Source organism: Bemisia tabaci, chromosome 7, assembly GCF_918797505.1.
Source record: "Bemisia tabaci chromosome 7, PGI_BMITA_v3".
Taxonomy (NCBI): Eukaryota; Metazoa; Arthropoda; class Insecta; order Hemiptera; family Aleyrodidae; genus Bemisia; species Bemisia tabaci.
In genome coordinates, this window is record NC_092799.1 from 9227772 (window position 1) to 9254694 (window position 26923).

Consider the following 26923-nt stretch of genomic DNA (forward strand, 5'->3'; position numbering starts at 1 on the left):
ATAAAACCTCTGTCTTTCTTAGATGAAATATGAGGAAGAAAAATTTAGGAAGTATTTATCCCCCAGCTGAAATAAAACTTCAGTGACGGTATGTAGAATAGAAGGAACTGCGGACTTTGGAATCTGCTGCAAGGGTGGAGAGTAATGAAAAGTGTTTCGTGTAATAGTGGCGGATGTGGACATCTGCCCGTTACAGACTTGACTTCATGAGTTTTTCCTGCTATGTATTCAAAGAGGGTCACACATATTCCATTGCTGCTTTCGGGTGCTGAAATTATGGACAGCATTTTTTTGGTCTTGGAAATTCTTCAAAATATTTTTCGATCCTTGGCTTTTCTAATTTTCAAGATTAATGCTCAATTTCAGGAGGATATAAAAAAATCTTACATCCTACAGAAAAGTACTACCCTCTCACCATGTTTCAAAGCTCTCCTTGCAAATCAGGACACTTCTCCAATGAAGAATTTGGTATCGTTACAAAGTTTCTAATGGGGCCCTCGGAATGAGATTGTTCTTCACCACTAAATAGGTACTTACTATGAACAATTTAATGATTGCCTGATCAATTGAAAATATCTGGATTTTACTAGATTTCATACTTCCTGAGCACTACATCACGCTGTTGAAGGACAGGTATTTATACATAAAATTTTACCTAAAAAACTCCAACAAAGCTTTAGGAGAATGTCCCAAAGTGAATATTGCGAACTGATAGTCAAAACTATATGAGATACTCTCTCGCTATGTACTGACTGATTTGTTTTAAAGTGTTTCTCGGTCAAATTTTGTGTACCGTTAATTGACATTTTGACATTTAACAGTTTACATAATGTGTGGCTCGCAAATTTTCAAGAAATTTCCCAAAATCCAGGCATTATCAATTGACTGATTGCCTACCTATCAAATCATTCTCCCAAGTGCTAAGAATCCATTTCAATGCTTCATACTGTCCTGAAGAGAGTTCAATTTTTTACATGACGGTTGATTATTGAATTTTCTACAATTTACTCCTATTTTTTTACTCCCATCACCCATCAACATGAAGGGCGGAACTGGGAGTGGCCCAGTACCATAGAATAATAAAGCTAACGCCTTATTATTCTATGCCAGTACGTTAGTTTTCTCTGGAGCGGCCTCTCCCCTCCCCCCTCTCCTTGGCCCTCTTGTACCGAATGACGTATTTTTAACCTCCTGAATGACGTCAAAGAATGGCCGCCAAATTGAAACATGCCGTCTTCATGACTCCAGCGTTGTTATCATTTTAGATAGACGAGCCTCTGTTATCAATCCAGTTATCACTCCTTTTCGAGCATAAACAATACTCGTGATTTACCAAACGTTTATTTCAATGATTTCGGAATCACACATTTCATCCCCAGTACAATGATTTATCCGTAATTTAAGTTCAACATGGATTCCAGCGGCGAGCATGCTGAAGGCAAGTGATTTTCCTTGGTCATGTGTCTGTTAAATTTCATAATTTTCCATCTCAAGTTTATTATCCTGTCGTGACTGGATACTGGAAATGAAACAGCGTTTTTAAGAAATCAGTCACCGAGATCCAAGTTTAGCCACCCGGAACTCAGATATACTTTTTTAATCTTTCAACCTCAGCTCCCTGATAATCCTGGGTGTCCTTGCTCTTCCAACCCTTAACATTGGCAGGGTAAACTTGGCCTTGACAAAGGCACAGCTGAGATGTCCTTGCAATTTTTCAATCAATAAAACCTTCTTTCTCTAGAGCCCTTGATATTTTTAAACCCAGTCATGTCTGCTGTATCAATATAATGCAGAATTCATGTTTATCAGCTTCAGAAAAGTTTAAGTCACGAATTGAAGGAAAGACGTAATTTGGCCCTTGAGTTTGTCTGTTCGTCTAGTCTCCAGATTTCTTTCATTAAATACTCAATCAAGAAACCAAGTAACCAGATATCAGTTTTAAACCTAGCGGAATGCATGGTCTCTCTGACTTGAATTGGCAGCATTCGTAGTGTTGGTAGAACCTCAAGAATAAGCACCTTACTTAATAGGGAGGATTGATTTTAAAATTTTGGCCTTTTTCTTTTTTATGGTCACTCTTCTGCGATATTTCAGAGAATATCAATGACAAAATATGTATCTCTATTGCAATGTTCAAAAATCTCTGATCATTTTATATTCGTCCATTTTTCATGTAATGCTGAGAACTAAATTTTTAGATACTAGGTACTCCCTAGGATTCTCTGGCTACCAGATATTTTGATATTACCACATATCGACGGTGTAAGTCGGTAATCACTTAACTCGGTTTACGACGTCGCAAACTTTCTGTCATACTTTATTTTTTAAACGGAAAACTACTCAACGGCAATTCTTTAAAACTGCCGTGACTTTTCTTCTCTGTACGAAGAAAATTCTACAAAATTTTCAAGGAATGATGTCAATTTGTTCTCTTTTAGAAAAAATAACATAGAGGTGGATTTTTTCAGACACCGCAAACGAGATACGTGATTGCCGACTTACACCGTCGATATGTCAGAATGCCAAACAATGAAATGAACAACATTATGAATTAACCGTAACTTTTCTCATCTCTTACACAGTACTGGTTTGTTTTCCTTGTTCTTCAGATTTTGAGATCATCGTAGCTTTGTACGACTTTCAAGCAACTTTTGCCAAAACAATAAGTTTTAACGAGCATGACAAGTTTCTGATTTATAACGAACACACTCGGGAAAGAAATTGGTGGCAGGTAGTTAATCAGGAGGGTCACATTGGCTACATTCCATGTAATTATGTCAAGATCGAAAAGGTATGTACTCAATTAGTTGAAAGAATCTTTTTAGATCCTGTTGTTGAAGATAACCTATTGTAACTATATTGAAAACTTATAACTCTGAACATAGAGGGTAGGTTCACCAAAAATACAGAACCGCCAATACCCCAGTAGCAATGGCTCTCAAGAAAAATTCTACAAAAAATTGTCTAGAAAAAATGTAAAAAACTTGTAAATTTTAAGTAAAAAGATTCTTAAAATACTCGTTTTAGGAAACTTCTTCGGGGAATTTTTTAAGTATAAAAATAGTGTTATTTTCATTCAAAGAAAATGTAAAATTTACGTAAAAATCAACAACCTATATCCTCAATTTTTATGGGCTGCAACTTTTCCCTTTACACTTTTCTGTTCACCACTTTTTTTTCCTCGTTTATGCCCGCAGGAAGTTTATAAAAAAAAAAATACATAAATTTTTCTAAAAATTTACTTAAAATTTTTCTTCAATTTTATGTCAAAAAAGCTTCAAAAAGAGTTTCCTGATACAAATATTTCAAGAGTTTTTTAACGTAATTTTCCAGTGGTTTTGAAGTAAATTTTAAATTCTCTTAAGTTCTTTTAAGTTCTCTGAAAATTTACGGGTTTTTTACAACTTTTCTCAACAGCCACTGCTACTAGGGTATCAATATTGATGGCCAACTGGAGAAACTGCATATTTCTGTTAGACTTTCTGTCATACTTCATTTATTTCTTAAGAACTAGTTCTCATAATATGTTGAAAACTTCCTTGATTTTTCTTCTCTGTTAGCAGAATATTCTGTATAAATTTCAAGCCATATACTTGGTTTGGTTCCTTTCAAAAAAATGAAGTAGGAGCAAAAATTTTGAAACTTTGGGCTGGAGGTTTGTGGTTTCGCACTTTGGACATCAATACACAATTCAACAAGTAACATGGTTGTTTTATTAAAGTTCATGATTGTTAGTCTCCACCTCTTAAGGTACATACCAGGAGCCTCAAAGTTGACTGTTCCTTCTGGAGTTAGGTAACTCCTGTAATTGGTTGCCCTAGGTAAGTAAGAAAAAAGTGAACTTCGATAGGAGGTCAATAGAAGACAGGAAAATCAATTTCACTGAAAAATAACGGCTAAAGAAAAAACCTAGAAAATTCCTTTCTAATGCACCCTAGTAGCAACAACTGTTAAAAAAAACTCTTAAATTTCAAAATGACAACTCCTCAGGAAACTGTTAAAATTCTCTTATTTGGAAACCCTTTCTGGCTATTTTTTTACGAAATTAAAAAAGTGTTACTTCAAAAAAAATTGTTGAAGTATCAACTATAGTTTTTCAACACTAAAAATGTTTGAAAAAAATGTTAAAAAGCTACAGTGATGTTTTACCTTTTAAAACTTTTCCTCCAAAATTTTCTTTAAATAATACTTCTTGTAAATTTTACTTAAAAATAGAGCCAAAAAGGGTTTCCCAGTACAAAAATTTCAACAGTTTTTCTAAGAGTTTTTGAAGTTTAATCGGTCATTGCTATTAGGGCATATTAAGTTTAAAATAGTCAAAGTTAAAGATGTTTTTTGTCGTTACTTAGCTTCTGTTTTCTGTGATGTATTTCAAATTTTCAACAAATTCAATTTTACTCGGAACAATTATTCAAACCCATACTAAAATTTACATATTTATTTTCTTTTTTCCTGCAAGTGCCCTCGAGAACAAGTCGTAGCATTTCTAGAAGTCTGCATCGAATCTATCAGGAAAGAAACCAATAAATCTCCGACTTCAGAGAAGCAAGAACTTTTAAAGAAGTTGGTTCAAAAGAAAGAGTCACTGATAAATTTCAGTGAGGCTGTGAAATTGAATCCCTCTGCGCAAACTCCAGATGGACTGTCCGCTCCTCTTCCCCCTCGAAAATCATGCTCTTCAGACGATGACTCAGCTGCAAAGTCATCTAAATCTACTGTTAAGGTATAGTATACATTTCGTTGTTTCTCTCTCAAAAGAACTTAACTACATTCCAATGTTGCCAGATTTTTCTGCGCAAATTTCAATTTTATCAGACAAATTTTGAACAATTCTAAATTAAAAGCCACTAATTCCTCTCCCTTTTGCCTCTTATGCAAAAATCAGGCAAATTGTCAAGCAAAATTATGCAGATTTATTTTCGTAAAAAATTGACTTGTTCCAGTCAATTTTGCAACCTTGTAATGGAGTTTTGTTCCTTTTTGCGGAAAGGGACGATTTTATTACCGTCACTGGCATTTTGATCACTGCTCTTTTCTGCAAGAAATAAAACTTGAACTGTTGCGCTACTGTCCAGATTTTGATTAAAAAGTGAAATGGGGCTCATTGTGACCAGAGGAAAAAGATGGAAAATACAAAGCACCCGAGAAAAATCTTGAAAATGCAAGAAGTACCTATCGACTGTTGCCAGTTGGTAATGATCGGCGAAAATTTGAAGCTTCAGTCTGTTTGAATAGTTTTAATTGAGGAGCTTGGAGGACAAGGCGCATAATTCCAGTTTTTGCTATTTCAAGAAGTACGCGTTGAAAGTGTTAAAATTACATGGACCCTTAGGGTGGAGAGAAAGCACAAGCTCTTTTTTATATGCTTGACAATTGAATTTTAGTAGTGATTTTTTCACAGAATACATTCTAGGATTGTTTTAATTGAAATCATGTATATCTCATCTTTTCTTAAACTGCACTTATGCGGCACATCCTCCAAGGCCCTCAATTCTGAATTCTGCTGTTTCTATGGCAAGCAACACGGGAAAAATTCTGTAATAATACTAGAAATGTAGAATACAGACAATAAATCAAAATGAAAAGATTATTTCTGTTTACTAGGAGGCTAATTTTTTAATCAAATCCTCTAATCCATAATTGACAAAAAAGAATCTAGTAAACTTACAGCTAATTGTTGTGTTTTTTTTTTATTCGACAAAACTGATTCATAGTTTTCCTGCACAGCCCACCCAGCGAAACGGGTTAAAAAATTTTGCCACAACGTCTGAGCAATGCTGTGAGTAGGAGTTCTGGGGGACAGCCCTCCCCCCCCCCCCCCCAGCAAAAGGGGGGTCTGGGGGCCTCTCCCGGAAAATTTTGAAAATTGAATCTCTCACTGACGCTGTTTTGACATATTTTCAACTTGAATATCGTAATATTCAGGAGACAAATTTCACGGTTTATATCAGGGTTTTCTATGTTTTCCCCCAATTATTTTGATTTTTAGAAAATGAAAAATTTGGAAACGAATCAAAGATTTTTTACAGTCGATTGCTCGCGTAACATACTTAGAAAATTCTTACGAAAATGAGAAAAATAATGGTTAACAATTTAATTCAATTAAATTTAATTTTGATCATTTTATTGCACTTTTGGTGGCACCCTTCAATTCCGCTTGTGCATTCACGGCAATCCACATAGAATCGCCTATGGGAGCAGGAATGTGAAAAACTCAGAGGGATGAACATATTTTGCATTTAATCTAAGATTCTCCAGTAAATCTTGAACTTTTATCGAAAAGAAGCCTCCTCATGTTACTTATTTTTGTGTTTTAGCTTTTGCTTTCTTTTTGAAATATATTTTAAACTCATTTGTCCTTTTTATAATCCTTTTTTTCTTCTTCTTTCAGCCTTTTAAAGAGATGGCCTTTGATTCAAAAACAAAAAATTCTCTTTCAAATTCCAAGATCAATTCGCCCAAAAGGATTCTAACAAACGGAAACAAGGAACCTACTGTGATTTCAACAGAAACTGTCTATCACATTGTACAGTTGGTCAGTTACCCTACAGTTTTTCCCTTGCGTTTACCCTCGTAACCTCATTCTATTCCTCAGACTCTAAGCTCTTTTGGCTGCTGCTACCATCAGCGTTTTCATTTTTTTCCTCATTTGTGTTTTCTATTTATGTATGTATGAGCCGCTTTTACGGCGCGCTTGGGCGCTCTGCGACGCCTATTCTCCACAGGAATCTGTCATGGTAGAGATCCTCCGGAAGCTGGCATCTCTCCATCTCTTCATGGATGCCCTCTACCCACCGTTTGGCTGGACGCCCTCTTCGTCGCCTACCTGGGGGGACCCACTCCAACACCTTCTTCGGCAACCTGGTATCAGCCATTCTCTGCACATGCCCATACCATACCAATTGCTTGGTCATGATATCGTGCACAATCGTCCCCTCAACGCCCATTATCTCTCGGACACGTTCTCTCCTCGAGATTCCAGCCGATCTTCGCCAGAAATCCATCTCGGTCGCCTTGAGCATTTCTTGGGTCCGCTTCTTCAACTGCCACACTTCACTGCCATAGGTGATAATAGGCTTGACAACCGAGTTATAAATTCTCTTCTTGTTGTCTTTGGAAATCCTTTGGTCCCAAAGGATCCCATTAAGCATGGCGATGGCTTTCCTTCCTAGAAGATTACGGTCCCGAATGGCCTGATCCAGCTTCCCATTCGAAGTCAGGTTCACCCCCAGGTACTTGTATTGTTCGCAACTTTCCATATGTTGACCATCCTCCAGGACTATGCTTTGCTGAGCACCTCCGACTGACATCTTTTTTGTCTTACAGACACTAACCTCGAGGCCCCATTTGCGGTACTCCTCCACCAACTTCCGGGTCATATACTCTGCGTCATCGTGATCTTGACTTATGACTACCTAGTCGTCAGCAAAGCATAGCGTGAACAGTGTTTCTTGGTCATTCAGAGGGACGCCCATGCCGGCACACTTTCTTTTCCATTCCTTAAGAGCGTGCTCTAGATATATCTTAAACAGCGTCGGTGACAGACAACATCCCTGCTTAAGCCCCTTGGTGACAAAAAAACCGTCTGAAAGCCTTCCTTGGCACTTAATTCTTAATTCTGTGTGTTCTATTTCCCCCCTTTTTTTTGGAGCAAGAGAAATGAAACAATCACTCATTGATGATGCCTCCCTTCGACTAATTAAATAATCTATAACAAATATGTATGTATAACAAAAAATTAATTCATGTTTTGTTTGGTTATCTGTATCAGTCTTAGTCTTAGCTGCTTTTGAAATTGACGTAATATCAGTTTTACATCACCCTGATGGCAATCTGATGGACCACATTTTACAATTAGAAACTACAATTTATGGCTCATATTAGAAATGAACATATATGTGTCATCAGTTTTCCTATGCAGATCGATGTTTTATATAGAAGCCGTATGCAAAATGCAGTCCAAATGCCAGTATGGCGATTCTGCTGTGCGAAAGAAAAATGCTGCATGAACATTCAAGCATTGCCAAATTTTCTCTTATAATGTACAAATTTATTACAAACTGATTGCAATAGACGCTTGAGTCGTTTAGACAGAAAGTTGGTGGTGTAACCAACGTCCAATGAAAATCTGCATTGGGCTGGTTTTCACAATCTCTCCAAGCTCGGTAGCAGAAAATTCAGGAGGCTGCGCTGCACTGAAGATGGGTCCAATTAGACTCAAAATGCGTCTGCAGTTGCCTTCTTGAATAGTCTTAACTAGTGTTGCACCAAACAGAACAACTCTTTGAAGGAAAAATTGTGCTCGAATGAGCTTGTTCCCCTGTATTGAGATTTTCAGATTTATACTGGTTTTTAACGCATGTTGTCTACACAACCAACTTTCTGTCTAAACGAATTTATTGGGAAAGTCGCGAATATTTTTCTTCCAATTTTGTTCGTAATTCAATCTAAAGTAGCTGAAAACTTCAAGGAAAAATAAGCACAACTTTCTTCCAGAATAAATGTCTCATCAGGGGGAATTTGGCAGTATTCAAGTATCCATACTGAGTTTTTCCTTAGCACTCCTTAGCAAAGTAGGAGGTTTGAGTCCTGGTTATAAGAGTGACGTCATACTGTTTTATGAAACAAATAACATGACACGAGTGTGATGTTATAATGAGCCACTTCCTCCGGGGCATATCTTCCCTACAGAAGCTAATTCCTGAGTCTTTCGTTTTTTCAGGTCCGAACGCACACAGATCTGAGTCATGAGCTATCTCGAGTGGCCGTATCGATCGTCATCGAAAGTCTCATTGACATGTTACCCTCGGAGTGCGTCCCGAATTTGGAGAACCTCCTGGAAATACTTCAGAGACCCCTGTATGCCCGAGACAGCTCTGTCAGTGACACGTTCGATGGGAAGAGATTGCAAAACATTCTGGAGGAGCTGATCAGCTGCAAGGAAGACTCTCAGCAAAGGAGTTGGGAGTTGTATGAAGACGAGTCAATCATCATTGAATATCTCACGGAGCTACTGTCGATACTGGTATGCGTTTTTCTTTTGCAAGAACCTCTTTTTTTTTAACTTTACCTCAATTATGCTAGCAAAGCAAGCCATGTAAGAAGAGAAAATGTAATCAGAAACCAACCCTCTTTTCTTTAATTAAATCCACCTTTGGATTTTAGCTGTATCGAAAAAACTATTTCCTCCTCTCTTCATCTCCTTATTAATCTGGGTTGCAGAAAGGGCTTAACCTTCCCATTTTTCAATTTGACTTCCCCATTTCTCAACTGCTTTTTCTCCAGAAATTTTCAAAAGATGACCTTTTTCAGGCTCTCCATCTATGAATTGCCTCAATTTTGCAAAATACACGTGATTTCTACGGCGACCTCGCAAAAGGAGGAGAAACAAACCCGTTTTCCCTGGTTTTCCCATTTTTAAAATCTGTTTTTCTGGCCTTTTTATTTTCACCTGCGAATTATCGCAACCCGCCTCGTCGTACAGTCGAGAAATTTTGCACCCTTGTTATGAATTTTTTTATCTTCTTATTTTACATTATGAATTCTGTAAAGTACATGGATAGAAAAATGTCATAGAATATATTCAGAAGAATCATGAATTTTATTCATTTTTCTCTCACCTTCATATATTCTTAATTTAAAAGAAAATTGTCTGATTTTTTCCATGCAGAACAATGCTGATATCAACATCTGTCGTCACGTTCTATCTAAAGATCAGTTTCGAGCAGTGTGTGCTCTGATTGAGTATTATCAAATGGAAACCCGATGGTCTATCAGACAGCCGTTATTACAAACTTTTGGTGTTATGTGTGGAATACATGCCTCTGTAATCACAGTTCTTCTGAATTCTGTTCTTCCTATGGAATTAGCTAGGTGATATCTCCACTTTTAACAAAATTTTTTACTTCATTCCGGACTGACTCTACATCAAACCGATTCTACAAGAGTTTATGGAGATTCTCCTGCAAGCAGCAAGATAATTTTGCTCAAAAAAGCCCAGTTAAAAGAATTTGCAAAAAGCCTCATGACTTCATGAGCAACAAGGCATATAGCACAGTACACAGTACAACATAATACATCACTAAAAGATACAATGAGTAATAACAGATATTAACAAATACAGTATCATCAAAATAAACTATGTCGGCGGTGTAAGTCGGCAATCACATAACTCGATTTGCGATGTCGCAGACTTCCTATCACACTTTATTTTTTCAACGGAAAACTACCCAACGGCTATTCTTTAAAACTCCAGTGATTTTTCCTCTCTATGCGAAGAAAATTCTGCAAAAACTTCAAGGAATCATGTCAATTGGTTCTCCTCTAAAAAAATAACGCAGAGGCGGAGATTCTCAGACACCGCAAACGAGTTATGTGATTGCCAACTTACACCGTCAATGTATTAAACATTGGTAAAGCCAAGAGCCATATTTGCTTCTCTTTTTAACTGGAAACAGTCTGTTTGTTGGGAACAACTTATAACAAAATTTTTAAATTCATCAATAGGATCATATAAATGAAACTAAATAGTAGCAGAAATCTTTCCAAAATCCTAAATCTGAAAGTAAATCAAATATCCTCAGCTATTTTAATGTTAATCTTGGTTTATTTTTTATTGATTTTTCAGGGATATGATGAGTAATCCCGAAAATGTGCCTCGATTATTGAATTCTGCGCTGTTGTTATCGATGATTTTCTCAATGGGTGAATCCATGCCCATCACTCATTTAGGTAATCTACCATACAATATCCGTATCTCATCTTTCCAGATCAAGATGATTTATTAGCTAAAATTTAGGAAATAAGTAATAAGTTCAGTCCTGTGTTTGACTCGCTCGATTTTTGCATCTCCAGCGTGTCAAAAGCCATCCCTAAATTCCAGTCCTTCTCGCTATAGCGCCTCTTTAGATAGGGTTTTTCCGGAAACACTGTTCATTTTTTCAAGGCTAATCAACTCTATAATTTCCTCATTTGTTCTTACCAAATCAAGTGAACCCATCAGCTAAAATTTTGAAAATAATTCATCCAAGTTAAATTAAAAGCCATTCGATTTTTCATATTTTCTCATGGGTTATTTTCTATGATTTCATGATAAAAAGGAGAAAAAAACCGTATGGTGAAAGGAAGAGTGAAATGTTCCTGTAGACTTATGATTTTTAAATGATATGAAACAAAAAATTTTTGATAACCAGAAAAGCCAGTAAGCTTTATCAACAACTGAGGATGATTACCTAAAGAAAACTTAGAGTATCAATATCTTTATTTTTTCCCTTGCGGAAAATTTCACGTGAAAAGTTTTGTTGCAAATTTACTTTTTCTCAGTATGATTGGCAGGATGGCTAGTGACTTGGGAAACCGGGAAAAATCAGGAAATTTTGTCAACGGTCAGGGAATTTTTTGTGGAGCTGGGCTCCTCGTAAAAATCGAGTCTGCGACGGGCCAGCTGATCGCGTTGTTTTGCCAACGTTTTGACCACATTAATCAAGTGCCCTTACATTATCAAAAAAAAAAGTCAAGAAATTTCATTAGAAGAAGTCAGAAAATAGTCAGGGAATGATAAAATGAAATTTTGCCAGCCACTCTGGATTGAATAATAACAGCAATTTTCAAGTTTAATTTTCTTTCCTCGTAATTAGTATGCAATTAACTGAGATTTCTCTGCTTGGGACTCAAAGCATATCACCATTTGCTCAATCTATGATCATTATTTATGATCCTCTCTTATAAATAATTCATTTGTTTTCTTCTTCCAGAATATTTGGGTCTTGAATTTGTGACATTTCTCCTCAGTCTTATAGAGTCACCTCCAGAAACAGATATTGAAGAGCAGATTCCGGATGTTTTTCTAACTCTGATTCTATCGTACAATCTGCAATTTTCTGCTGAAGTTACAAACAATGTTGTTGTTGATTCTGTTGCCTCACGCTCTGTTGCAAAAAATTTTACTGAAAAAGTTTTAATATTACTGAATAGGGAAGGTAAGATCTTAGTTTAGCTCTCAGATAATCTTTTGTTACGGTGGGAAGTTTTGAAAGGCCTCTCCTGTACATGTTGCAATATCAGAGGTGTCATTGTGCTGTTAATATTGCAAATCATCGGAAGAAAATAAACTATCTAGTTTGATGGTTCTAAGCAACACACATTTAATTTATTCTTTTTGGCTAATGTAATTTTTTTTTTTTTTAATTAATATTAATCAGGCATTAAGGTCATTTTTTATTTATTTTCATTACCATGGTGAGCTCATCAATATACTTTCTCCAAAGTAATTTATAAAAATTTTGAAAGCCTCTTTTGCCAGTGGCTCAGATGTAAAAATTTCTCTTTTTCAGTGAAACACTATCAGAGTCCACGCCAACTAATTTTACGCTCTTTAACACTATGCCAGAAGGTCCTTCATCTCGACTCTTGCATTTACTTTCAATTCTAAACTACAGATAGCTGATCTTCTTGACAGAATTTGCTCTGCCAAAAATCTTGTCCTATGGGTATAATTTCTCTTTTTTCCTCAGGTGTTCACAATTTTTAACCATCAACTTATATTCAGCAAAACTTTTAGGCGAAAATTCTCGGTCAACCATAAATTTTATTTTCTTGTTCCCTCAGAGGATCCGGTTCGAATTTTTGACCATACTCCGGCACCCCCAGACTCAGTTTTGAAGTTGTTTTTGGATCTGTTCAGCAATGAGCAAGCAGCGAACCTATTTTACACTAACGACATGAAGGTGCTCATAGATGTCATCGTTCGACAGATAGCAGACGTATCACCTGGTGACACGGTAAGTTCCCAGGAAGCGTAATTTATCATTATTTTGACTGTGTCATTTAGATGGAGAAACTTCAACGCAACTTCTGAGCCTTTGTGTTTAAAATCTCATGGAATCGATCGGAAGTATTCTCGAAGGTGCAGAAACAAACTTTTCATTATTTGGGCTGCGTCATTTAGATTGTAGCACTCTAAAACAACTGATCAGCCTTTGTGTTTAAAATCTCATGGGATCAATTAATATTCTCAGAGGTACAGAAAACGCTCAAGTTTGCAAATTCCGGTTTGTGTACGGTATAAAGAAATTCATACTGGCAAGAGGAATTTTTTTATGAAATTTCTTTTTTTAAAAGAAACCGTAGATGTAAAAACAAAATAGAGCACTGATTATCTTTTAATGTTTTTGGCTCAACAAGGAGTGGCACAGCAAGGAATTTTCCCACAATGAGGACATTTTTGAGGCGGGATTGCAAATAATTTTTGCTCAGAGAAACTTTCTATGTCCCTGAATATTCTTCAATCACTCTGAAAATGAAATTAGCCTTTTCAAAGAAGATAAAAAACATTTTAGACTAATGGATTTTTGTTTTCACTCCGTATGAAAAACAAATTTATTCTCCTTCCTATAAATGGCCGTCACTTGAAAAATGTGGCTTGCTCCTATTAATTCCATGGAAAATGCTTCGTATAAGTTGAACTTCATTTTTCCATGAGCCTATTTTAAAAACAATGTTTGTTCTGATTTCCCGACACTGATAGGTGCTTTTATGAATGAGTTAGCAAATAGATCTTTGTGGCAAAGAAGTAAGTTTTCTTAATTTTTGAAAGAGCCGCGCCCAGTGCCGGATTTACGTTCTTGCCGCCCATTGGCCGCCTGTATTTTGCTGCCCCCTTCTCATTCGTTTTGAAACATCAATAAAAACCATCAAGTGAACATGCCAGAGGGGGAGGGGTGCATAAGACGCGTTTACCTGCTCGTGTTGGATACATTTCAAAAGTTGCAAAATTTCACGGAACTTGACGCGAAAGTTAAGTTCCGTAAACCTATCTCTGTGTGGACAAGGTCCTCCATTTATAAAAAATTAACCAAAAAATTATGAAAGAACAAACATAAATGTGGCTTAATAATTTTAACTTTCGCCACCGTGCTGCGCTGATAGCACTGTGTTTGGCGCAATGGGTGAAGTATTCCTGCAGTCTTGTAGGCACTATGCATTTCACGCCAACCGCCCCTGACAGCACTGTGTTTGACGCGATGCGTGAAGTATTCATGCAATCTTGTAGGCGCCAATATGTGTTACATGCCGACCGCCGCGCCGAGGGCTTGTCCTTTTCATCTCAAGTCCTCGTCATCATTTCTCTCTGCACTGATCTCCAGGCCAAATTGCGTGTTTAGCACTGTGTGTTTGTCTCTGTCTTTTAAATCACATCGAATCAACGACCTCATCGTTTTTCTTTTTTTTGTCCGTACAGAAAAGGACACGCTACCTTCAACTCTGCAGACTTGTTCTAAATTCTACCAACTATGCAGAGCACCAGCATCGAAAAACTGATCTACAAAAGTGTTTTTCAAGGATATTAAGTGAAGAGTTATCCGAAAGTCAACCTGATATCATGCTTGTCCAAGAAATTTCCAACGAATTTCCCCAGTATTTCAAGTAAATTTTTTTTCTTTATTTTCGTTGATTAATTTTATTTAATTTGTTCTTTTGATTGCCTGAAAATTCACTTTTTACAGCTCTCTTGTGGTGCACTCTCTGCAGTGAACAAATCATATAATTTCTATTTATATTTGCAGACAGTAAGTCTGGCGTAAAAAGTTTACCAAAACTTGGTAAGTTTTTTTTTTTGTTGTAACTTGAATTTCATCCCTGTTTCGTGTGGTTGACCACTTCACCGAAATCTGGAACTATTAAAGTCTTTGTGCCACTCTACAATACCAAAAAGAAAACCCAATAAGATCTCTTCCGAGAAATTAGAATCTAGTGCATTGGAAATTTGAACTATCATCGTTAAGTTGTTGTTAATTCAATATTAGAATTTATCTCATGCTTCTGAAGCTTTTACCAATGATCTTAATTAAAGCATTATCTTTCTTATCAATCGTATTATGCAAAATGTTGAATTGGTCCTAAAACCACCTCATTGTCTGGCTTCTCGTGATTGGTAGGTTTGTTACCGGCCACAACTAATTTTAGCCTCTTAGTTTTTAGTGGTATTATCCTTTTCAAAATACTCTCTTGAAAAATACTCTCTTATCAATTTTACTTACCGAGAAAGAGATGAGGATTGAACGGTAATTTGAGTGTCATTGCTTTGCCAAAAATGAATGCAAAAACATTTGAGAAATTTGAAATGTGTCAAAAGCTGAACGCTTATTGTTGTACTAAGGAAGAACACCTTATGAGCCTTTAGACGTCGCTACATTTTTTTTTTCATTACAAAACGAATTTACTGGGAAAATTGTGAATAATTTTCTTTAAATTTTTCAGACAATTTTATTCGTGATTTAATGTATAGTAACAGAAAACTTGAAGGAAAAATATATATTTTATCCAAGGAAATTTGGTAAATCTTGATCATCCATGCAGCGTTCTTCCTTAGCTCGGCAGATTGGGCGTTTAGTTGACGAGACATGAAAACTTGAATTTTTACATTGACTAATGGCTACTGTGTAAAAACTGAAATATTTTGCGAAGGAGAATCTATGAGGACTAAAATTTATCTCCTAAGAATATCATGAGAATTGCTCATAGTATTTACAGAAAAACTTCGCTCAAAGTAGAATTTTGGTTTTTTTCCACCGAACTTATTTCTAAAAGTATAGATTTTTTTCTTGAAATCCTCCCTGTCTGACTTATATTCGGGAAAAGAGTTCAGCTTTCTTCCACCCTCAATTTTTTTCTTTCAGTCTCCATGTTTTAAGTTGGTTATGTGTTCAAAACTTTTACCTCGACCTTACTAACTTAATTTTGTGCCTCCCAAATTTCCTCTAGCTTAAAGCATTTCTTTAGATACTGTGCATTTCCTCCAGTCTTCGCTAAGAGTGATAAGAGATTAGCTAAGATGACTTTCAATTCTGATTTTACATTAGCAATAAAATTAATTTCAATCCCTTAAACAACTAAAAGCTAATGATAAAGCTCGCAAGTGCCAGCCGAAGTCAACGCTATGGTTCAATAGTCAAAGGTGCACTGCTGCAATTTCGTCCGACAATCATATTTTAAGACAAGAAATGAGGAAAAATATTGTACACTTAAAAGAAGATAAATATAATTTTAAACTTTGAATGAAACATTATTGTTTACAAAGTTTGTTTCAATTGACTGAATTTTTTTTTTTTTTTAAACCTCTTAACTATCCACTTTTATCTCAAATCCTCTCGAATTTGTCGATGAAAGTGGATAGCGGGCTTTAGTGAAATGGGTCCAACAATGATGAAAAAAATATATTCAAAGCTTGTTTTTCTCTCTAAAAAGAAGTTGTTTCATCCAAAATTTCATGTAATATTTTTCTCCTGTGTTTGATGAGCCTTTTCTGCTCAGTACAAAATTTCTTATTCTTGAAAGCCAGAATATGCATGTATGTACTAAAAAATAGAGACGTTTATTGAGTAAGGCATGAAGGCTAGATTTGGACTGCGAATCCCAGTCTGTTTTGTTTTGCATATTAAGCTTTATTTTTTGGGAAGGAAGTGTGACAAGTGCTGCTAATTTTGTTGAAATCGTACTCTGCTATGCTATGGAAAAACGCTGTATCCATATAAGTCTTCAGGCGTTGTCAAATTTTGTCCTACGAAGTACGATTTTTCAGGGGAAATTGTGAATATTTTTCTTTTAGTTTTTCGGAGAATTTCATTCGCAATTTAATCTACAATTTCTGAAAATTTAAGGAGGAATATGTTTAAGTTTCCTGTACCATTAAAGTCTCTGATGGGAAAAGTTGGCAACATCCATATGTTCTTACAACGTTTTTCCCTAGCACAGCAGCACTTACCTGTAAAATTTTTTCATACCCAATAATAAAGGATTCAGAACCAGAGAAGCCAATTTGCATCATGATGCTGCAAGTTTTTTGGATAATTTATTCATTTACTCAAGTACTTTAGCTGAGAGGACGACACACAACATACCAAGGAATTAGATGCTGGCTGAAATTCGTTATTATTTGATATGATGTTTCTAGTAGCCTCAAGAGCACAGCGAGCTTTTAAAATCAAACGCACTATATTCCAATCTCGAGAAAAACAGGGTTAAAAAGTGAATTTTTTGGTATTTTAACACGCAATATCGAGCAGAAATGTTTTAACATCTTACTGATGATTAAGGAGAATTTTTATTTCCCTGCAGGTTCAGAAGATGAGGAAAATGAAGAGAATCTTATTCTTCAGATTCATAACAGCACGCTGTGCTGAGGGCAGCGTCAAATTTTTCGAAAGGCACATCACAAGTTCGATTTTAAAAGCTTATCATGCTCAAGAGGTCTCATGGAATATCATATAAAATATTATTGAAAATTAGCCGGTGCCGATTCTTTTGGTATAGTGTTTGTAGTCCTTTGCTAAAAATTGTTTTAGATTCTTTTTAAGATTAACGAAAATTCCCAGAAGTTTCGGACATAAAATGTCCATCCATCAATGATTAGTGAAGTATAGTGTCAGGTGAAATTTTGAAACGTTGCAGTGCAATTCATCTCTATTAGCTTTGACCCCTTCAAATGTCTCTTTAATCAGATAGTCGCAGATGTATCTATTTTTGTAACATTGTAAATTTAATACTGTAAATTTTATTTTTGCTATGATGGCGTTTTCACTCTTATAATTGATTTTGGACTGGTTATTTGACTAGTATTTATTTTTTCACTTACGTTAAGTTTTTTTCACCCTTTTTTTGACCACTTTACTGTTTTTTTTTGTCTGTGTATAATTGTTTTGCTGTTAAGAAGAAATTAAATTTTCGTTTTTACCCCTAGCTTTTTATCATGTTTACAATAAGTGCATTAAGTGAGAAGCAAGGTTCTTATTTTGTTATGCTTCCAATAATATTCTTTGTAAATTTTAGGTGATAAGATTACCAATTCTTCCCTGCAGTTCTATAGTAAAATGCGAAATGTCCAGAAAGTTGAAAGGACCATTAAATGATTTTTTTCCTCCGGAGTTGAGAGGGAATCATCATCTTCCTCTCTTGTGCATGCTTTAAAAATTGCATTTTTCCTGTAACCACCATTTAATTTCTCTATTCCACTTGGGGATGGCGATTTCGAAATGATGACTTGAAGGCCTTGAATTTCAGATCCGCATTTTTGTGTTGATTTCAAATAGGAATCAGTTTTTAAATTTAAGTTTAAAAATGACTAAAAAATTAGACGTGTCGATGAGCTTTGAAAACACTGATCCCAGGTTTTCTCCTTATAAATTAAATACCAATAAACAAGGAGAGTGTTGTCAAAAAATTGATTTTTTTCCTCCTGATGAATGAATATTATTGATTTTTCCTCAAGTAGATCTAATTATATAATACATTTTTGAGATTAGTTTTGGTTTCATCTAAATTTTGTCTCAAGAATTGTTAATACCTATTCCCAATAAAGCTGAAAGTTTCTTTTGGTGAACTGCTGTGATTTCATGAATCTTGGTGATCGGACAAGCTTTCTTGAACTCGAAAGAAATTACAACAGTCAGTCACTTCATTTTTGTTTCTTCCATTTTTTCCTTCGAGTCTTCAGATATTGCTATTGCATTTAAAGCCCTTCCTCCTCGACCTTTTTATTTCAGAAGCAGCTAATCAGAGACATTGTGGCACTCCAAGAGGGAAAAATCTCCTCTTTGAAGAAGGAGAATCCAGAATTTATATAATTAACTATTATGGTGCACCTTATGAATGGTGTTTTTTCTTATTACTTGAGTGTATAAAGGCAAATTTATCTATCGGATGTTATTCACTTGAAGGAATGGTTGTTGCTGAGCAATGCCAATATTTAACGTAAGTGAGACTTTATCAAGAAAACTTAAAAAATGGCGGCTGAGGGGCTGAGCTAGTGGACTCGCCAAAGCCAATCAACCCCCAAACAGAAGGGCGAGCAGCTCACCTAACTCCGCCCCTCAAGTGCCACTTCTCAAGTCTTAGACGAAAGAGTGATTTTTTCACAGGAGAAATTTCAAAATTAATTTTTCAACGATAACACTCTAAAAAAACTGCTCTACTAAAAATTTTGCCTCTATAGACCAAAGACCATTTTTCCTGTGGGTGATCACAAATTAGAAACGAAAAAAAATTAGAACTACGCAATATGTTATTAAAATAATTTAATGATAGTAAAAAATATATACTGATTCAAAGTAGACTGCCAAGGTCAGTATGTAAGAGTCACAGTGTCATGCAAACACGATGCTAATTTGCAATAAATGTATAAGTCAATACAAAAAATTCTCATGTAAAACCATAAAATTGTTTAAGCATAGAGCAATCATGCCATCATCTAGTCTGTTGTTAAATAATTGTACCCCTGCTGTTAAATTAGTTCATTAAAGTTCTATCATCTTCCCAAAAAACTAGTGCCTGTTTTTTTTTCCAAAGACGGTTAACATTTCCTCAATACCTCTCAACTGAAAATCGTATCTTGGAGCTTATGGAAAATTAAAATGTTGACTGCCACCGAGCATTCCGTAAACGTTTCTAATAATATCTCCATTTAAATGCAATACATTTCATTCGTCAGCACTCGTCATCATAGAGCTGATTATTGAAATTAATAGACAAAGTGATAGACTAAGAGAAAATGGAGGGATCCTATTAATTGTTACAAGCCAAAGGGGAAAATGATGGACTAACTATAGGGTCTCTTCAGATTTGCTCTTAGTCTACAGCTCATCCTCTGAATCCATTTCAACCACCCGCTTCCAACAATAGGATTTCTCCATTTTCTCTTTATCTTCTTTGCCCAACGCTTTGTCTACCAGTTTTAATAATCAGCCCACATGGGCGTGAGGGTAACACTTTGAACTAGAAATCAGCCAGTCCACACTTCTAAATTCACACCTGTGCATCAAAGGTTACAATACCTCTCAAGAGTGGGAGAAGAAATCCATACGTTTTTATTGTTAGACTACTTATCTGGAATAAAATCGTGTGCAAAATGTATCAAAGGTTAAAAACTCTCTCAAGTACAATAAAATAAGTACAAATATAATCAACGCTACAATATTTATTTAGAATAAAAGATCAAATAAAAAGGACTCCGCACACTCCTTACGGGAGTATGTGCTCTGCTCGATTTTCAATTTTCTTATTGATTCAAACTCGTCTATGGACGCTAAAGGCTATGGCTTTAAAGTCATCATTGCGTCAACTTCCTATAAGGCACCGTTTTTGGCACAATCCGCATTTTAAGTTTCAATGATCACTTGAATAAATGTAACAAAGAAAACTGAAGTTGATGAGTGGTAAGAAAGAGAATAGGATGGAGAAGAAAGGAACTGCTTTGGACGATGAAACGTAAAGGCTTGCAGAATCCGAGATAATACAACCGCTCGGCACTGTATTGGTACCTAAACACACAGGGTTTCCTGTTTTTTCCTAGTTTCCCTGCTGGTGCTGAAAGATGAGAGATATTTTCGACTCTTAATCGCAGCGCTGCCTTCATTTTCATACATTCAAATAATTATTGAAACCTCAAAAGGGGACCGCAAAAACGGTGCCTCGTAGGAAGTTGGCGCAATGATGACTTTTAATCAGCATCCATAGAGGAGTTTAAATCAATAAAAATTTAAAAATCAAACAGCCAAAGTAGCAGTGATCGCAATATATAGCAATTTTATCGCTTGATTATCGCAATTATATCGGCGGCAATACATCGAGATACTATCGCATTAAAAATCGCGATATATGGCGATTACAAATCGCAATTTTTGCACGATGAAATCGTGTTCAATTTTCGTTGATAAAATCGAGATTAAATCGCAATTTTTATTTCGAAAACATCGCGATAAATTGTCGGACGAAAAAAGCGCGATTTTATCGCGATGAGATCGAGGACAATCACTCAAATGTTGATGATCCTGGCGATTTTATTGATGATTAAATCGCAATACATGGGGATTTTCCCGTTGAGAAATGCTATTTGGGAGGGCACACATTCCCATAAGAAGTTTGCAGGGTCCTTTAGTAATGGAGATGTTGCATGTGTGAGGGATTTGCGATTTGACCATTGATTCTTATGTAAAAGTTTGCGAGAAACACGATGGTGCCACTGGTTTTCTCTGAAATCAACTCTCAAGCTCAAAAAAGCTCTCAAGTTGAGGCCAAAATGGAGGGGACATCCCACGCTACCCTGCGAGTCCACCTCTACATCAAAACAAACTCTCCATGCGAAGATAGGGAGCAAATACATTGGCAGGGTTGCCACTTTATTTGGGGACTCCAAAACTGAAAACACGGCATCACTGCTAATGTATTTGCTTCCTATCTTTGCATGGAGAGTTTGTTTTGATGTAGAGGTGGACTCTCAGGGTAGGGTGGGATATCCCCTCCATTTTGGCCTCAACTTGAGAGCTTTTTTTGAGCTTGGGAGATGATTTCAGAGAAAACCAGTGGCACCATCGTGTTTCTCGCAAACTTTTACATAAGAATCAATGGTCAAATCGCAAATCCGTCACACATGCAACATCTCCATTGCTAAAACACTTCTCCAAAAGAAAATTATGAGTACAATTAACTGTGCTGAACCTAGACTATTCCACAGAAAATAATGTATAAAATATACTGAACCATGAGGAAGCATTAAGTTTGCTTTAAGAGACGTGAAAAGAGTCTTCAAAGGAGTATTATCACTTGGATCGCATTCAGCAGAGAGGAACCAGTGCAATTACAGTGTTGTGTCTTCATATTCATCTAAAGAATTTTTCAAGATCGCGAATAGTTTTTACTTTTCAACCAGAAAATTGTTAATTTTAAAGGAAAATGACCATGTAAATTCTAATTCTGTACATAGAACTGATATTTTTTTAAGAAAAGAGGAGGCTGCACAGCTTTGAAAACACTGTAATCGCACTGGTTTGCCTTTCTGCTGATGAATCCTCCTTCAGCAAAAAGGCTTCAATTTATTATGCTGACAAAAACACAGAATTAATAACCTATTTGAGGATCGGCAAAAGTGCTGTAGAATCAGTACGGCACTTTTAAAATGACCCATTCCATAATACATCAATGTTTATTCAAAATAATGATAGGAAGTAGATTAATTAGAAACAAAATTGACAATTGGGTAAATAAGTAAAATTGATAAGAATTATTCACGAACATTACAGCCTCTAACTAGCAGATGCTGATAACTCATGTGAACTGAGTTCTTTCAGCACCTGACTGTCGACGATTTGATTACTGGAAGTCGTATTCTGGTTGCATGATGAATTATTCAAACTCTGTACTTCACGAGCCAGACTATCGATAATTTGAAAAGAATCTGGGTTACCCGTTTGTAATTTTTTTAGTTTTGAAGCTTGAAACTCCACAATATCTACTTCCTCCCACACTTTCTTCTCTTCTTTCAATAGTGTTTCCATGTAGATAGCCTGAGAAAAGAGAGAAGAACATAGTGTAGACAACTCAATCCTACAGGAAACGGCATTAGAGGGACTGCCCATAGTACGGAAGTTAGTTACTATATGTCCTCCAACTTCTGCCAATGCAAAACCCTTAGAAAAGTGATGCCAGCTTAAAAGTGAATGCAGCTTCAATGCCTGTTGCAACTTTACACCTCAAAAATTTTTCTGTTTCATCAAAAAAATGTTAACCTAACTTTTAATGGCACCTAAAAAGTTGTACATGGCAACTATGCATGAGTCAGTTGCACTAGTCTCAAACTCGTGTTCGGATGGTTTAAACTCTGAGATTAGCAAAAATGAATACGATCCGTGCAAACACCAAATCTCTTTGTCCAATTATAACAGCATATGTCCATCAAAAAACATTAGCGTATTACATCATCCACAGTAGTAGTGGGTAATATGGCTTCTTCTGCCATAGTATTAATTCATCTCTGTTAATATTATTATTATTGGATGTAGAAAGTTGGCATTTGAACAGATCTTATTATTATTTGCTGATCTGTAAGGTTAAACCATCAAAACAAAATTTTACGACTAGCATAACTGACTCATAGAATTTTGTCCATCATTCCAAGCATTTTTTTTAGCTATTTAAGAGTCAAAGTTGATAAACAAATGCTGATGAGATTGTGCTTGATGGCTATTGCTGATTCTGACCTTCGGTTTGGTTCATTTCCTTCTTGTTAGTTAAAAATTAGAGATTTGGCCGATAAACTGAATTTGATACTACCATTGGAGGAGCTTTGGACAAATGGCTGGCTCCAACAATCTATCTGCTTGAGAAAACTTATTCAGCAGATCTTAAAATTACTCTCACAAAATTTTATCAATTTGTTTTTTTAAGGGACAACATATTTTGTCCGCATTATATTTTTTATTAATTATTTTTCTAATGTTACTAATGAATCCAGAACGTCAAATTATGAATGCATTCCAATTTTTATGAGATTTGGTGCAATTCTGTTGCCAAAATGCAGGAAAAACAATTTATTTCCCTGAACAATGGGAAAAAAATTCATGGAGTAAAAAAGTATTATTTATTTTTGACCCGTAGAACCTTGGATCACTCTGCATACTTATTGAATGTTGAGGATGATTTAGAAATGACTTAACTTACTTGTTTGTAACGTAATTTCAAATTCTTCAGTTTTCTATCTAAGGCTGCCTCTTCATCCTCAGTATATTGGTGCCTTTGATATTCATCTTTTGGCAATAAAACATGATCAGGAATTGCGAAGCAACTTCTTATTTTAGGCTGGAAGTGAACAAGACAGTGTTACAATAAAATAATCTAGTTTCGATTTTTTAAATCACGATTCAAGCCATTGCGCAGCAAACCTTTTTTTTATGTCCAGGAAAATCAGGGAATTTTTTAGGAAATTGATGCTAAATATCGGAAAGTTATTTCTCTGCTCTAAAATCAAATTATTCTGAAAATTGGTGATAGATATGTCTAAATTCGGCTTCAAAGAATTAGACAAAAGATGAAAATATTTGTTTTTCCTTCCACAGACTTTTGACGAACATCCACGAAAATCTTGGGGTTTTTTTTTCCAAAGACATTGTGGAGATGAACAAGTGGAAATCTAATCATAGTCAAGGGGTGCAGATCACAGAATGTTCACGAACCAACGATCGATCGGATGTTCAAAAATGGCGCAGGCAGTAGAAAATTTGCTTAGGCTATGACCTTGAATAATGGATGATATAAAATTTATTATGTTCTAATCAAAAACCGCTCCATTTTTGCTTACACCTTCCGAAGTTGTGTACGCATGCTACCCTACGCATTTTCACTGGGGTCTAATCTACCATGTTCGGGCACTTTATTCCATTCTATTATTCAATTCCATTATCCGATTCTAATAGAAACCAATGTCTTTTGTTGGCACAAAAATGAACTAAATCACTTAAAACCTATTCTATAGGCCGCAAGAGAGTCTTATGGGTCGAAATCTCAAAATCCGATTTTTTGACCCAACTTGGGAAAAAATAATTATTTAGTATCGTGTGATCCTCCTCTTCTGATCAAAAATAATCTCAAAAAATTTCCTGCAGAAATCTCAAGAAACATTGTCTCGGAAATGAGGTGAGTAAGAAGGAGCAAAACTTGGTGTTCGAGTTCTTCTTTGTTATTATGTTTTCTTTTGGAATAATTGAATTCTAACTCTAAAAAAAAAAAAAATCTATTAAACAGAGCAACTAATAGTGTCAGCAAAGTTTCACAGAAGACACACAAAAAATCCTCCGCATCCATACATACCTCAGCCAGTTCCAAAGGTTTCTTGGACTCCAGGACGTAATCATCTAACAATTTTGAGAGAACTTCTCTGATTTCTTCCAATTTATTGCTGCTCCTCTTTGAAATTGATCCTTGCCACGCAGATATACAGACATACAGCGAATCAAGCACCAACTCTTTCACTGAAATAAAAAGTGAGAGGAAGGGATGAACGATTGAAGAGGGAATAGGGACTAGGCCTGATCAATACATGATAACCTGAGATTTAAATTAATACCAATGAAATTACATGAAAGGACTAATATGAAATTCGGTACCTGCAAAATTTTAATATTTTTCTATGCAAGGTTTCTTACAGCCTCCTGGGCGGAAAGAGCATCTAAAATTGAACTTCCTCGAGAATAATTGCTTTTCTCAGCAATAAAGTTCACTTTCTTCGGAATTTGTGCATGCAACTTCTGGTAGAAATATTGTGACATCTCATAAGTGATAGAAGAAATCTTATGTTTAAGCAGGCCGGAAAGATGAGAAATAAAATAGGGTGGTTTCACGATAAATATAATAGTTTTGTCGCTGCAACAGACAACACATTTTTCAGTCATATTTTTAGTAGTAATGATAATCACTCAAATTTTTTCATTAATCTACACAGGGTTACATTGTTGTAACGCTTTTCAAAGATTTATCACTCTACTTTTCAATTTTGATACATAAATGGCTGAAAATGTGCTGTCTGTTGCGCTGACTTTTTACTACGTAACAGACAGCACATATTTGGAATTTACATGATATTAATTGAGAAGTAGAGCATTAAATCATTAGAAAGTATTATAGTACGTAACCCTTTCAAAATTAATGCAAAATTATTCGAGTGATTATCATTTCTACTAAAAATACGACCGAAAAATGTGCTGTCTGTTACAGCAACATAACTATTCCAGTAATCATGAAACCACCCGATAGCACAGAGGAAAAAAAAGGTGTATTATATGAAAATCTTGTTCTGGGTTGTTCCAAGACAAAAAAATTTCATGAATCAGTATGTATCCGTTCAACACCTCAAATGATAAAACAGAGAGGACAGTGCTGGTCTGGCTCAAAAATTTTTGGGGTGCTAATACATTTTCGGGGCCCCCATATGAAACCTGCCGAGGCCTTCCAAACCACCCGTCAGAATTTCTGGGGTGCTGAGGCGCCTCTGAACGGACCGCCCCTGAAAGTGGAGCTTATGGAATTGAAGTAGTATCGACAATGATTGTATACCTCCTTGCAAAACAGACTCAACCGGCATTTCAAAATGCTTATATTCATAGCTCATTCGGGGCAGCTCATTCGTTTCTTCCATGGCAGCTAGGTTACGGAGAGTACAGAGCAAACACTTGATCAAAAGAAACACTAGTAAAAAGTACACTCTGAGAAGATGAAATTGGGTCAGTTATGATTTTTAGCGAGCAAGAAAATGAAATATTAGCAGAAAAAATTAAAAGTACTGCAACTTAAATGCTCCTGGAGGAGGCTTTGTTTTTCTTTTTTTTCGTTATCTTAAACTTAACCTCAATTTGAAATTTTTCCTCAGCATTGTTTATTTTTATCGACATTGAATTTGATTGGCTCTTCAATTCATTACTCGGCTTCAGTACCCAATCAGAAGCTTCTCTTCAGATAAGCGCGGGAGTCCTGAACCAATAATGTGTGTTGTGTTGATTTTTCCCAAGCAACAAACAATTTTTGCAATTTGCAATCTATTTTTCCCATTGACGTATAATACAATCTAGACCGCGCATTACGAAATTCAAGCGAGACGATAGGCAACCCAGCAACACACAGCAAGTGTACCGGCGAGACAATGGTGGAATTCGTGGAAATGCCAGTCTTGCCAGTGCCGTTGCCTGATACGGGTACACTTAGCTCGTATATCCGGCAGTATCAACAAGGCTGAAGGCGCGTCTTTACCCCCCTAGCTGTCTTACCTTCCCCGCCCAAAGTCGGGCCCAATGCGCGGTCTAGATTGTATTATACGTCAATGATTTTTCCAATGATTCCTCTATTCGAACAAAAGGAATCTTAACCGCAAATTCTGAACCAGACGCTTTGATTGGTCCAGAGCGGTTCATACCAATTATTCCGAGTTGAACCAAAACAAGCGGGAATTTCAAATAATTCCGGATATCCTGTCTACCAAATCGTTTCCGTTTCCGGTAAACAGTGTTGTCAGTTTAACGGGCATTTGATAAATAAAACTGACAACACCGCTTTATCGGAAACGGAAACTATTTGGTAAACAGGATATCCGGAATTATTTGAAATTCCC

General features: G+C 36.0%; 3 protein-coding genes across 3 annotated transcripts in view; 1 reads left to right on the forward strand and 2 right to left on the reverse strand.

The window, feature by feature from the left end:
- mRpS14 (mitochondrial ribosomal protein S14) overlaps positions 1-26923 on the reverse strand; it is a 121057-nt gene that overhangs the window by 40836 nt on the left and 53298 nt on the right. The gene's annotated exons all lie outside the window — the stretch shown is intronic.
- Positions 1247-19316, forward strand: LOC109035298 (NCK-interacting protein with SH3 domain). Its single transcript, XM_019048871.2, has 11 exons — positions 1247-1438; positions 2610-2791; positions 4460-4723; positions 6392-6535; positions 8723-9025; positions 9671-9873; positions 10628-10731; positions 11754-11978; positions 12607-12779; positions 14240-14424; positions 18540-19316. Exons 1-11 carry the CDS (start codon positions 1411-1413, stop codon positions 18547-18549), a joined length of 1821 nt encoding a protein of 606 aa, XP_018904416.2. The 5' UTR covers positions 1247-1410; the 3' UTR covers positions 18550-19316.
- On the reverse strand, positions 19054-26179 carry Mis12. Its single transcript, XM_019048952.2, has 4 exons — positions 25876-26179; positions 24634-24794; positions 23488-23625; positions 19054-22334 (listed from the first exon to the last, which is right to left on the reverse strand). Exons 1-4 carry the CDS (start codon positions 25955-25957, stop codon positions 22074-22076), a joined length of 642 nt encoding a protein of 213 aa, XP_018904497.2. The 5' UTR covers positions 25958-26179; the 3' UTR covers positions 19054-22073.